The sequence below is a fragment of the Tiliqua scincoides genome, chromosome 1, assembly GCF_035046505.1.
Source record: "Tiliqua scincoides isolate rTilSci1 chromosome 1, rTilSci1.hap2, whole genome shotgun sequence".
Taxonomy (NCBI): Eukaryota; Metazoa; Chordata; class Lepidosauria; order Squamata; family Scincidae; genus Tiliqua; species Tiliqua scincoides.
Window position 1 is genome coordinate 107,480,252 of NC_089821.1, and position 13,461 is coordinate 107,493,712.

General features: G+C 44.3%; 1 protein-coding gene across 2 annotated transcripts in view; it reads right to left on the minus strand.

Annotated features, from left to right (window-relative positions):
• Positions 1 to 13,455, minus strand: part of CIR1 (corepressor interacting with RBPJ, CIR1) — a 31,825-nt gene extending 18,370 nt beyond the window's left edge. Inside the window, exons 1-7 of one of the 2 annotated variants that reach the window (XM_066612253.1) lie at positions 13,256 to 13,455; positions 10,836 to 10,930; positions 10,169 to 10,242; positions 3,639 to 3,652; positions 3,394 to 3,449; positions 2,728 to 2,776; positions 908 to 1,025 (exon numbers count right to left, since the gene is read on the minus strand). In XM_066612253.1, the coding sequence (XP_066468350.1) occupies positions 908 to 1,025; positions 2,728 to 2,776; positions 3,394 to 3,449; positions 3,639 to 3,652; positions 10,169 to 10,242; positions 10,836 to 10,930; positions 13,256 to 13,327 (478 nt within the window). In that variant the 5' untranslated portion in view covers positions 13,328 to 13,455. Of the gene's footprint in view, positions 1 to 907; positions 1,026 to 2,727; positions 2,777 to 3,393; positions 3,450 to 3,638; positions 3,653 to 10,168; positions 10,243 to 10,835; positions 10,931 to 13,255 lie in introns of those variants that run through there. The other variant, XM_066612254.1, reaches the window with a different exon arrangement.
• Positions 13,456 to 13,461: the final 6 nt, after the last annotated feature.

The following is a 13,461-nucleotide window of genomic DNA, read 5'->3' on the forward strand; positions in this document are numbered from 1 at the left end:
ATCATTGTTCTGTTTTCTTAATTTTTATTCACAAATAAAGGAGACGGGAGGGAACGATCCCTACAGAAAAGCAAGAGGTTTGTGTGTGCGTATCTCCATATGCATATATCTGCAAAGCACGCTTTGTAACACTATTATGTTCTCACATGCAGTGTTTGGGATCAGCAGGTGTCAAAACTTGGCCCACGGGCTGGATTCGTTGCCCATTACAACACTTCCCCCTTGTGAACGGAATTTACCATTCTGCTGGGCAGCCTCCTATCTGTGCCTCCAATCGCCCCCAAACTTTGCACGGCCAGCTGTTTCCATGTTCCATCGCCCCAGCAAGTTTTGTGCCTGAATTTCCTGTCAGATGCAGCTGGCTAGTGCAAAGTTTGGGGGTGATCAGAGGCATAGAGAGGAGGTTGTCTGGTGGAACAGTAAGCTCCGTTCATGCCAAGGAAGGGTTTTTGGCGTGCAGTGATCTCCAGTTTGAAGACCGCTGATTTAGATGGTCCATAATACATACCAGTTGGGAACAAAAGGGCCATTATTGCTTTCAGAGAACACCCAAATGCTTCTCCTGAAAAATTTTCTCCACATATACATTTGTTCTGAACTAGTATTTTATCTTTACAGTTAAATGATTTCATAAACCACAAACAAGTCTTCAGAATTTTGAAGTGACAAAATACAACATAATGTAATCCAAAAGCCTTCTAACTAAACATTCTAACTATAGTGATTCATTACAATGTATCACTATAATTCATGTGAATTTGAGAAAAGATAGCAAATATCACTTGAAAACACTATATATAAGTGCAACCTTATGTATGTCTATTCAGAAACAAGCCCCAATTCAATAGTACTTATTCCCAACTAAGCATGCATAGGGCTGCAACATAAATTAACTTCAAGGACCTACCTGATCCATCATTGGAAACTGAGCTTGCATTTATTCCAGAAAGACCAAACAAAGGGCATTCTCGGTCTGTGTTTACATGCCCCCATTTGTGACATTTAATGCATCTCACATTCCGCACCTGGAAAACAATAGTGATATTAATTCTTCATTTCAGTACGTATTTATATTCTTCTGTCCAAAAAAATGAATGCTTAACTAGAATTATAGTAAAATATTCTGTGTATCACTAAATCTTGTGAGGTACCAATTCAAGACCAGGCAGCAGTTTCTGTTTCAATCAACCATGGTATCCTTTAGGATTGGTGAACCAGGTCAAGATTTGGGGGCTCTAGTCCTTCCTGGCCTTCCAAAAGGTGGTACGAGGCAGATTTTAGAATTGCCCTGTGGCCTTTGGTTTATGGGGTAGCCCAGGGCTCCATTCTATATATAACATCTACAGTAAATAACTAGGAGAGGTTTTTTTTGAAGATGTGGGTTGTGCCTGTTATCAGAGTGCAGGTAACATCCACCTCTACCTCTTGTTTCCAGCTGCTAATTCCAGGGAGATAGTGGAAACCTTGAAGCAAAGTATGAAGGCAGTTCTAGTCTGGAAGGAGATGTATAAATCAAAATTTAGTCCTAATGGTGGAGGTGCTATTAGTTGGAAAAATACAGGCACTTGGTTGCTAACTGGTGCAAGATGCTCCGAGCATATCACCCAGTAATAATTGCATTAGCTACCAGATTTTTCTGGGCCCAATTCAAGATGTTGGTCACTATTTTTACAGTCCTTCATGGTCTAAAACCAATTTACCTTAAGAACTGCCTAAGCACATATTAGCTAACCCAAGGCCAAAAGCCTCAACACCTGCTCCCTGGCCTACTGCTTACAAAAGTGCAACTGGCAGAAATCAGAGATATAGCCTTCTAGGAGATAAATCCTGGGTTCGGTGCCGCGGCTTTGTGCTGCCGTGCACTGTCGTAAACGTGCCTCACCGCCGGGCTACCGCCTATGCTAGCCCAGCACTAGGCTAGCGCAGGGTGGTCGCCCAGCCTCCGCTGCTTGGTGGTCCAATGGAATGCCGAGCCACAGCATAGTAAGCGAGGGCGGGGAGGAGGTGTTCCAGGGAAGGGGGAGGCCGGCAGGGGGCGGAGAGAGGGCGGAGGGGAGGTGTGATGGGGAGGTGGGGGCGGGGAGGGGACAGGCAGGAGGTGTGCCAGGGGGAGACAGGGAGGCGGGTTTGTGGAGCTCCCCTCCACCAGATCCGAGGTGTTCGTGGAGGGCTCGGCACCCTACACAAATGCATTTACTTACCGCCAGCCTTTTGGTCAGCGGTAAAGTGAGTAGCCCCATTGCGGGATTGCTTATTTTACCCGGGAGAAGGGGACAAAAGTCCCCTTCTGCCTAGGTGTCACCCACGGTAGCCCAGGGTGCACAGGATCTGGTGGCAGCTGTTCTTGGTGCCGCCAAGGCTGGGCGCCCCAGGAAGCTCAGGACTGGGCTGCCTGTGGTGGTATCATGAGTATGGAATAGCTGAGAGAAGGTCCACCAGGTCCCACACTGATGGTTTTAAGAGTGGGTTCTTAAAATATATTTATTCCATTTGGCATTAACATTTTATTAATTTTATTTCTGCTGTTTTAGAATTTTATCTGATAGTGCTGTTTTATTGCTGTTTGTTATCTTCTCTTCTCATTCTTGGTTTTTTTTTTTTTTTTACACTTTTTTGGTTTTATCTTGCATATCACTCTGTGTGAAGATTTAAGAAAAGTGGAATAGAAATATATTAATTCAATCTTTGAAATTAATCTAAAATTAGGAAAAAATATACAAAACTTGCCTGGATGCCAAATGGCTGATCTCTGATGTTCATGTCATCCTTTGCATATCTGTTAAATTAAAAAAAAAGAAGAATTCATATATTTTCACATTAGTAAGATTATACCATGCATAGGATCTGTACTTTAGATATACTGGGATATAATTCAAATAAATTACAGTACATAAATATATGCTTAAATTTCTTTTGCAATGTAAATTACTTTGAAAACATTTTTTGAAGAGTGGTAAAATATATTCATAATAATAAAGTATAAAAAATGATAACTACCAACTTATAAAACCTTTTGTTTGTAAATTATGCCATATATTCTATACATTTGTGAGGCTCCAAATCAAGATGTTCTTATTTTACTGTTTATTTTTGTGAGCGACAATGTACACTTAAGAAAAAAGTAGCATATAAACACTTAAAAAACACACCGTGTGATTAATATGAAACAATACAGACAGTGTATTTTGCTAAATCTGATCAGGATTTTTCTTATTTACTATCTGTCAGATTTATGGATTTTATAAGTTATTAAAATTTTATGTGAAAGTCTTTATGCTTAGCTGATCCAAGTTTGAAGAGACAATTAGAGGAAAAACAGTTTTTTATAGAAACTTCTCTGAAGGGCAGATATAATTTCTCAAAAGAATATTGACCAAATAAAAGAATTCTTACTTTTCACGTGGAGCTACTTTCTGCCATTCAAATTTGTACTCAGTCTCTCCCTCTTGCTGAAAGAGTAAAAATATAAAGGCAAGTTGAAAAAATAATTGGTTTAAAGGTTAAACCAAATATATATAAGAAAAATATAAGACAGCATAATTCCATGCATGGCTACTCAGAAGTAAATCCCATTGTGTTCAATGGGGCATACTCCAAAGAAGGTGTGTACAGGATTGCAGCATTAATTTCTAAATTACCTCTTTGGTCTCTTCTTCGATAATCAGCAAAGTGTGGGGAAAAAAAGAAGACATGACATTAGATACACATGCTGCAGATCTTAGTACTGCAGTTTAGTACTGACTTTACAGAACTTATACCAACAGTGTAAACATTTTTCTTATTTTAAAATGCGCTTATTCATCTGCAATCATGTAAAACTCAAGGTCTTATTTTTAAACTTCATAAGAAAGAGTCTTTTCCTAGTAATCAAATTTTGGATATAACACAGAAATAAAAAGACCCAATAGCCTGATTATATGGGCCAGCTGCAAAAGTCTGTTTGAGCAGGAAAAGACATTTGATTCCTTTGCATTGTGCTAGAAGCTGTTCCGCAGCATATATACACTGCAGCATATGTACACTACAGGTCATTAGGTTATCCTGGAACAGTGGTTCCCAACCTGTGGTCCATGGGACCCTGAGAAGCGATCATGAGGTCTTAGGAAAAAAAGTTCTCCTATCACTTCCAACATTTCACTGAGCATGTGCTCCCCCACGGACTACCAGAGAGGGCAGAGAATGGACTACCCACAGCCAGCACTGAAGTGTCAGCTTCAGCTGTGAGCATTCCATTCTCTGCTCTCTATGGTGGTCCGTGGGACAGCACTTGATCAGGAGATGCTTCCCCATGAAACACCAGAGAGGACAGAAAAGAATAGCCCACAGCCAGCAACAAAAGCAGCAATCTACAAATCTCTAGAAATAAATCTCTAACAAATCTTCTCTAATTGTTACAAATTTAATTGTATTATTAGTGTGCAGGGAGTGGTGGATTGCATGTGGTCCATGATGATTCCAATTTTTGCCTCAGTGGTCCGTGGGCTCCTAAAGGCTGGGAACCACTGTCGTGGAAGGATTGGGTTCCTTCCAACTTTCTGCACTATATCCTATACCCCACTGTTTCCCAAATTGTGAGTCGTGACCTAATACTTGCTGTCACACCGCAAAGCTTTACTAAGAGCCATCAGAGGTTGCTTCCAGGTCATGCCAGGCCTATGACCCATTCCACTGGCCACGACCCCCAAAATCTCTCGCAGATGTGACTTCTGGTTTGCACCCTCAGCTTCCGATTGAGGGTGCAAGGTATTCGGATTCTGCAAGGTACTGTAGATGCTCGCCTATAGGGTGATAAATTTGCCCCAACAGATAGCTCCTGAATCTACCCTTCGCCTTATCTGTGGGGCCACTCAGGTCAGGGCTGTTTTCAGGTTCACTGCAGAACAGCTGTGATGCTGCTGGGGGTGTGTGTGTGACATGTCACCCGCTCCCCCACCGCACACGGGGAGCCTGACCCAGCAGGTCGCCTGCTGCTCCCTCCTTCCCACCTGGAGCAGGGAGACTGATGGAGCTGCTCTGCCTGCCTGCCTGCCTGCCCGCCCGCCCGCCTAGGCTCCCCAAGCCTGGTCTCCTTGGCTCTGACTTCCTCCTCCACCGCCCCCCCCCCCGCTCATCTTCGCAAGGACAGGAAAGGGGAGCAGGAGCCTGGAGCGCATCCCATGCATATGGTCAGTGGGGCTTACTCCCAGGAAAGTGCGCATAGGATGGCAGCCTTTGAGCCTAAGCCTGTGCATGCCTACTCAGAAGTAACTTCCATTATTGTCAATGGGGCTTACTCCCAGGAAAAGACTGTAGCTTGAAGATGGGGAGAGAAACGGGAGGGCTGCTTCTTTATGCAGTCTACAGCTCTGCATCTGCTTCTTTGAGGAAGAGGGGAGCCCCCCCACAGCTTTCCTCCCTCCTGCCCTCATTCCTGCACTGCCTGCTTCTCTCTGCCCTTCAGCCCCAGCCCCTCTCTTCCCTCCACCAGCCTTCACTCTGTTGTACTGTTTTCTCCCCCTTCTCTTCTCCCTTCCCCACTGTCCCTCTTTCTCTGCCCCCTATTTACAAGCCATGCAATCAGGGAAACTGACCAGGAACCCCCCTGACAGCCTTGATCCTGCTGTAAATCAAGGGGAGGAAACAGCCCTCAGACCAGGTGAGGGTGGGCTTGTTGCAGCTGCAGGATGCATCTTCCCTGAAAGTGGAAACACTCCCATCAAATGTCTCAAAACTACAATTCAGAGCACCATTACTTAAAAATAACACCCAGGGAAAGCAATGGGTCTGCTTCTGAGTAAATAGGGTTTCAGCTATGTGCAGCTGCACTTGGTCACAGCCATTTGCTGTTGCTTGTCTCTGCTGTGAATTGAATTGCACACTCCCAGTTGTGTTCTAAGTTGTATGTTATATGTAGAGCTTCTGGCTTAAGAGCAGAAGACTCTGCCTTTGCACTGTTTTGCACCAGAAGTGTCCTGAGAAATTCTGAGTGATAGATCACTTTTTTATGTTTTAGTTTTTTTCCTGTGCTGGTCTTCAATCACTGGTTCATACATGAATTGATCACCAAAAATTAGCTATTGGTGAGGCTTTCACAGTCAACTAGCTACCTCCCTTCCTGCCTTGCTGGCCCTGCAAGGCATTCTGGAGCACTGCCATTATTCCATTCTCTTTCAAGTACCCCTAAGGGTCCTGTTGAGTGCCCCTGGGGGTACATGAACCCCAGGTTGGGAACCACTATTATATTAGTACGTTGTTTACAGTGCACTTACACTTTGATAGTGTTTACAAAAAGATGGTGAAGACCAGAATTTAAAAGTTTACGAATAAAAATGAATCTTATGATCTTTTACTAAATTTTTAATAAATTAGAGACTGTCAGTTCTTAGGTAACAATTACTGGTAGGTTATTTTTCAGGATCTGGCCTAGGGTAAAATCAGACACCCCCCAAGTTTATGACCCTGACTTATCAAAGGGTCATAGAAAATTCTATGATTCTTGCCTCAAAACCTGCCCTCAACTTATCTGTGAGATTGACTTTTAGGCGGGTGTCTGCGGTATTTTGGGGAGCCAATGGAGTAGGTTGAAGACCCAGTGCAACTCAGAAGCAGCCTCTGGTGACTCCCAGTAATGTTTTGCAGTGCGACAGCAAGCATCAGTTCATGACCAAACATTGAGGATGAGGTGGGCCACAGCTGCAAAAAGTTAAGTAACCGCTGTTATAGACTTTTTTGATGCGTTGGAAATATGGAAGCTGTTCCATCTGTGTTGTCAAAATATTAAGATAGCCTTTCCAGAAAAAAACTCACACTCTACTTATGATCATTGCTGCAGCTTACACCGATCCACAGGATGCACCACCAAATAATAAATTTACAGCTTGCTTTGAATTCTGAAAGTAATAAAATGACTATCCACAAAGCCTTCATAAAGTGTGTAAGAAATACATAACATACAGCACCCATGAACATAAAGCATCATCACTGAAATAAACTCAAATGTGATTTTCCCCCTTTTGCAATAAATCTTTTATACCAGTGGTTCTCATCCTTTTTAGCCTGGGACCCACTTCTGAGAATGACAATCTGTCTGGGGCCCACCAGAAGTGATGTCAGCAACCTGGAAGTGATGTCATAGCCAGAAATGACATCATCAAACAGGAAGTGACATCACTGATGTCAGAGTTGGAAGTGATGTCATCAAGCAGGAAGTTCTTGCCTGGAAACTCAAGCTGTAAATGACAAGAGACAGTATTCCAGCTCAGAAGCTTCTTCCAATTCTCCCTGCCCTCACTACCATTGCTATCAAGCAAAAAATAAAACATCTGGAACAAAATATTTGTCGATTTACTGCTGTTTTTATTTCTGTCTATATTTACAAAATCTCAAGCTACTTCTTGTATTGCGCTTTAACAAACATTGATGTGGCTATTGATACTGTGCTCAGCATTAGCCAGAAACAAGTGCACCCTACTCATTAACCTCAATACAAGAAGTAGCTTGAGCTTTTGTAAATAAAGGAAATAAAAACAGTAGTATCCCCCTCAGAACCAAGATAAGCAAAGATGCTTCCGCTCATCTCCCCCAAGCCTAAGCATGTCTACTCAGAATTGACTCCCATTATTGGCAATGGTGCTTACTCCCAGCTAAGAGTAGACAGAATTGCAGCCTAAGAGAGAAATAAGAGGGGAAGGGTACACATCAGAGAAGTGGCTGGGGGACCAGCACTCTCCCTGGGTGTTCCCCTAACATGCCAGGCTTGCCCGCCCTCCCTCCCCAGCTGCTCTCTTGACAGCCAGGCAGCCAGGGATCCCCCTTCACCGCTGCAAATATATAAAGAGAGGACACGCTAGCCAGGGCTGGAAAGGATCGAGGCTTCCAGGCTTTCAGAGAGGGAGACAGGTCATGATGCAGATGACGAGAACGGCAATGGGGTGGTGGTGGCGGCGGCGATGCCGCTTTCAAGGTAGGCTCACAAGAGGGAAGATCACACGGATCTGCCTCTACTCACCCAAGCCCTGTGTTCAGGTCTCCGCCTACACTCTCCAGTCCAGTCCAACTACGGGGTGGGGGAGCTGCTCTTTCTTGCAACCCCAAGGCAGCCCATCCCGACAAGGCAGCCAAGCTGACAAAGGTTGGTGGGGAAAAGCCTGGCTGGCTGCAATTGCCCCCCCCCCCGAGGGAAGCCTCCAGATATAGAGGGAGGTCCAGCTGGAAGCCAGAAGCACGCTTTCTGGGGAAAAGTGGCATGCTGCTTTCTTTGCAAATGTGCAAGCCACTCTTAGTTACATCTCAATGCCGAGAAGCTTAAAATGGCGACACCCAGGCATTGCCTACTTCCAAAATGGCGCTTTGCCATCTTCCAAGATGGCTGCCGCCAGCTTCTCGCAACCCACCAGAAATCGGATTGCGACCCACCAAGTGGGTCCCGACCATAGTTTGGGAACCACTGTTTTATACTATTTTAGAGCAACACATGCAAAAAACAATTTGGTCATATTTATGAGTGAGAAGTTGCATGATGTTCTCCTTTTTTGAACAGGCTGTCATTTGTAACATATCACCCCAAAATCCCTTAGCGTTGTATAGTTCCAGATAGAACTGTCTGAAGTTTTACAAATAACTGCCATTCTTTGAAAATATTTAACCAACTGTCACCAAAGTTCCAGAGCTGAAAATACAGGGTAAAAAGTTGCTGGGCAGGGTGGGCTCTTGGTGGGAGGGAAGCATTTTGTTTTGCCCTGAATAGGTGTGAAAATGGGATGCTGGAAAGGGGGGAGGGCTATGTGATGGTGAAGAATCCAAATCTGATTCTGCTTTGACTTCCAAGCTGGAATGTTTGAATTTTGAGCTACACAAAATAACAGCATGAGCGCACTATGTAATGGGCCCATTGGTTGACAGAGGCTTAGGTTTGAAGCTTAAATTGATTGTGTCACTTCAGCCATGACATCACTTCCAGGTTGATGACATCACTTCAGGTGGGTCCTGGCACACCGTCATTCTAAAATGTGGGTCCTGGTGCTGAAAAGTTTGAGGACCACTGATAAACATAATACAACTTTTGAAGCAGACTTTACCCAAATTCTAAAAAGCTACATCTTTTATAAGGACTGGGGTGAATTCAAAAAAGCACACAGTGGAAGAAAGCTCATGGGAGTTGACCTTCCTGCCCAGTCTTCCCCACTGCAGCTCCCTGAAAAGTCACCTCAGAAGGTCAGGGGCCCTTGGAAAACAGGATAGTAGGGAGCGTAGGGAGCTGCAGAAGAGGAGACAATCCACTGACACTGGGCAGAGTTACCTTGCATAAGGGCCCTTGAACCTCAGGCACAACTTTTAAGGAAGAAAATGGGGTGTTGGAAAATCATGTTCTGCTCACTTGCTTCTGCCGACAGGTGTTTGAATCTATCTAATTACCTTTAATATGTTAAAAGAAAAATTAGTTGTACTGTACAGCTTTAAAAAATAAAATAAGCACAGTGATTAAAACAAAAAGGTCCTGCAGATTTTCCACTAGTGTTAGTGGAAAATGGAAATGGAAATGGAAAGACATAGTGGAAATGGAAAAGGTGCAAAAGAGAGCGACTAAGATGATTACGGGGCTGGGGCACCTTCCTTATGAGGAAAGGCTACGGCGTTTGGGCCTCTTCAGCCTAGAAAAGAGACGCTTGAGGGGGGACATGATTGAGACATACAAAATTATGCAGGGGATGGACAGAGTGGATAGGGAGATGCTCTTTACACTCTCACATAATACCAGAACCAGGGGACATCCACTAAAATTGAGTGTTGGGAGGGTTAGGACAGACAAAAGGAAATATTTCTTTACTCAGCGCGTGGTCGGTCTGTGGAACTCCTTGCCACAGGATGTGGTGCTGGCGTCTAGCCTAGACGCCTTTAAAAGGGGATTGGACGAGTTTCTGGAGGAAAAATCCATTATGGGGTACAAGCCATGATGTGTATGCGCAACCTCCTGATTATAGGAATGGGTTAAGTCAGAATGCCAGATGTAGGGGAGGGCACCAGGATGAGGTCTCTTGTTATCTGGTGTGCTCCCTGGGGCATTTGGTGGGCCGCTGTGAGATACAAGAAGCTGGACTAGATGGGCCTATGGCCTGATCCAGTGGGGCTGTTCTTATGTTACGTTCACAATACATTTGACAATAGATACTATACAAGCCATTAAAATTACCTTTCTTTGCTCCAGGTGGGGCTTCATACATAAAATTTAGGCCATTCTTCACACGTTCATCACCCATAAGCAACCTACACAGGAAAAACAAGGGTATACCACAAGTACCATGCAGTAGATACTAAAAACATTCAAAATAAATGTGACAAAAAATGATTCAAGAATAATCTACAATTCAATTTTTTTGCCTGGCAGACTCATTTGCATCGTACCATAAGGGCTCAGCATATAATTAAATAAAATTTTAACAAAAATTAAAATTTCATGCTCTGGATGCGATGGGCAAGGTATTTAATTCTCTAATCCAAGTACGTTATGAAAAACTGCCAGCAGCTGCATAATATTTATGGTAAGATTTGACAATATTTTTGATAACACTTATGAAGGGTGAGGTAGTGATCATGTGATCAGTAGGGCTCTAGTGCTAGCAAGGACAGCAAGGAATTATACAGCAAAAAGGAGGCCTGACCTGGTAATTTGTGCACCTGCTAATTGTTGTCACAGTTGTTGTAGTCAGAACTAAGTATCTTTAAAACTAAAACCTGACATTCTCAAAAAGAGAACAACATGTATGAAAAGGAAAACAACAATTAATTGAACTCAGGTGCTTATTTTTATTTTAAGAAGAATGTTTTATTCTTTTCTACGAAAACAACACATTTCTCACCTGTTATCGTAAGATTCCTGCTCCTTCAGGTACTGTTGCATTAATTCTTCTTGTTTTTTCTTGTCGTAAGATATTTTCTGTTCTGCCATCCATACCTAGTTACAATAGATGTGGTTTAAATAATAATTTCTTTATAAATGTCTTCTAATTTTACTTTGTGGAATTTCATTTTGTATATGCATAGAACAGAAATCCTGCAAAGCGCAAGGGTTACAAAAAATGGCCAACATTTGCACTATCTTTCTGCATTATTTTGCAGTTTATTTTACACTGTCTGGAACGTTGACAGCAAAACTGGGATAGTTCCAATTTGGGGCACAATCCTAACCTCTTATGTCAGTGTTTTCCAGTACTGACTTAAGGGCATTGCAGCTCTGAGGTAAGGGAACAAACATTCCCTTACTTTGAGGAGGCCTCCATGAGTGACACCCAACTGCAGGATGCAGCACATGCCCCATTGGCACCATGATGCCAGTGCTGGAAAGCACTGACATAAAGGGTTAGGATTGTGCCCTTAGTATGTTAATATATCATTTCTGTACAAGCTGGAAGTTTCATTTGCCAATGGGACTTATTTTTAAGTAAATATATTTTGGAACATGGTGATAATCACACACTTAGCATTCTATTCATCTGTTTCATATGTAGATTTGTTTTGCCAGTTTATCTGAAAACTCCCACAGATCCATGTCTGAGAGAGGGAATCTTTCCCAGGAAGGAAAGGACTGGGAAACTGTCTAAGAAGTAGAACTTTCAAAAGGGACTTTCCCTGATAAGAGTGTTTACACCATGGGCAATCGGAGTTAATCAGTGAATGGTATAATAAGTATATTTATATACTGCTTTCACCACAAAAGCATTTCATGAAGCAAATAAAATATTCCCCAGCCCCAAAGATGCACAAAATCTCACTCACTCACATGAAGATGATACTGGCAAAGCCAGTGGAGAAACCCTATGCTGGGATGGAGAGGGGAAGTTGCCACCCCTCTGGTAAATTTAAGAGAACCACCATTTAAAAAGGGGTCACTTATTTACCCCGTTAAAGGATGGGAAGGGAAAACATTGGTGGCATGCAAGTGAAGGAGAATGACCACAAACAAGGTACTCTCCCCCCCAAGCCCCGTAGCTACTTGAATAACTGTACACATGCACTCATACATACATAGCTACTTGATACATAGATACATAGATAGATACTTGAAGACACTCTACACCAGGGCTCTCCAAACCCCGGCCCGGGGGCCAGATGCGGCCCGCAGCAAGCCTCTTTCCAGCCCATGGCCAACCTCTTGTCCCCTGAAAACCTCAACTCAACTGAACATGACTAGAACTATGCTCTGATTGTGTCTGGAGAGTGTTCTGAGGGCCAGAGAGGTTGAATGAATGAGCCCATGCATTCATTCATTTATTCACTCATCTAAGTTCCATCTCTAATTTATTTATTTAAATTTTATATTTAAATTTTTTTCCCGGCCCTGCACATCACGCCAGATATTTGATGTGGCCCTCTGGCCTAAAAGTTTGGAGACCCCTGCTCTACACATACACTGAGAGTAGGGTGACCAGATGTCATAACCGCAAAAGAGGACAAGGCACACCAATATGTAGGAAATCAAGAAAAATGTAGGACTTGACAAATTTTAGCTCATGTCATGTGGGACATGACCTAAAACACACATATGTTGATTTCATGTTGTTAACTTAAACTCTATATTACTTATTAACTTTAAAATTATATTATATATAATTTATTAAGTCCAAGGAGGCTATGCTCTGCCTGCAGGTAGCCACTCACAGGGAAAAGGAGGACACTTCTTTTCCAGGACACAAGGCTAAAAAGAGAACATGTCCTCGAAAAAGAGGACGTCTGATTACCCTGAGGGAGAGTACTTTTCTTACTAAAATACAGACAGATGATGCAGTTCTCTGTTGACTCCTTTCTGCCTGTTGCTGGTGGAACTGAGGCCGGAAGAGGAGCTTTTAATGCCATCACAGGAGTTAAAAATACGTTCAGGAGGAGGAAAAACCACCCCACCAGTTTCTGACAGAGGACACCACGCTGTTGGTGGGAGGCTCGTCCTGCTAAAAGGTCCTGCTAAAAAAATGACCCTCCACCAAACTCCCGGGGCACACCTGGGGACCGCCCGTGGCACACCGGTGTGCTCAGTGTGGTCGAAGAGGGCTGGGGGAAAGGAGGCTTGAAGAAGGCAGCAGAGCAGGAGAGACGCTGCTGGGGGCGAGGAGGGCAGGCGCGGAGCAGGTGCCTCTCGCCCAGCGAGCGGGGAAGGCGCCCCAGGCACTGCCCCACTGGCGGTGGCGTAGCCGGAGGGGGCGCGGCACTCAGCCGGCAGGGAGGTGGGCGAGCGGCCCCCCCAGCTCCGCCACGGCCCCCGGCTGGGGGAGAGGCGCGGGCGGACCTTCTTGATGTTGGACTTGGAGGCGGGGTGGAAGTCCTTCTTGCACATGAAGTTGGCGAACGACTTCCCCATGGCGGCGGCCCAGGAGCCCCGAGGAGGCGCCGCTTTTCCCTGCCGCTCTCTCGCCCCTGCTCCCCTCGGCGGCGGCCCCGGCTCTCGAAGGCGACCCGGGGCTTCCGGGGCGGCAGGCGGCGTCCTCTCGCGAC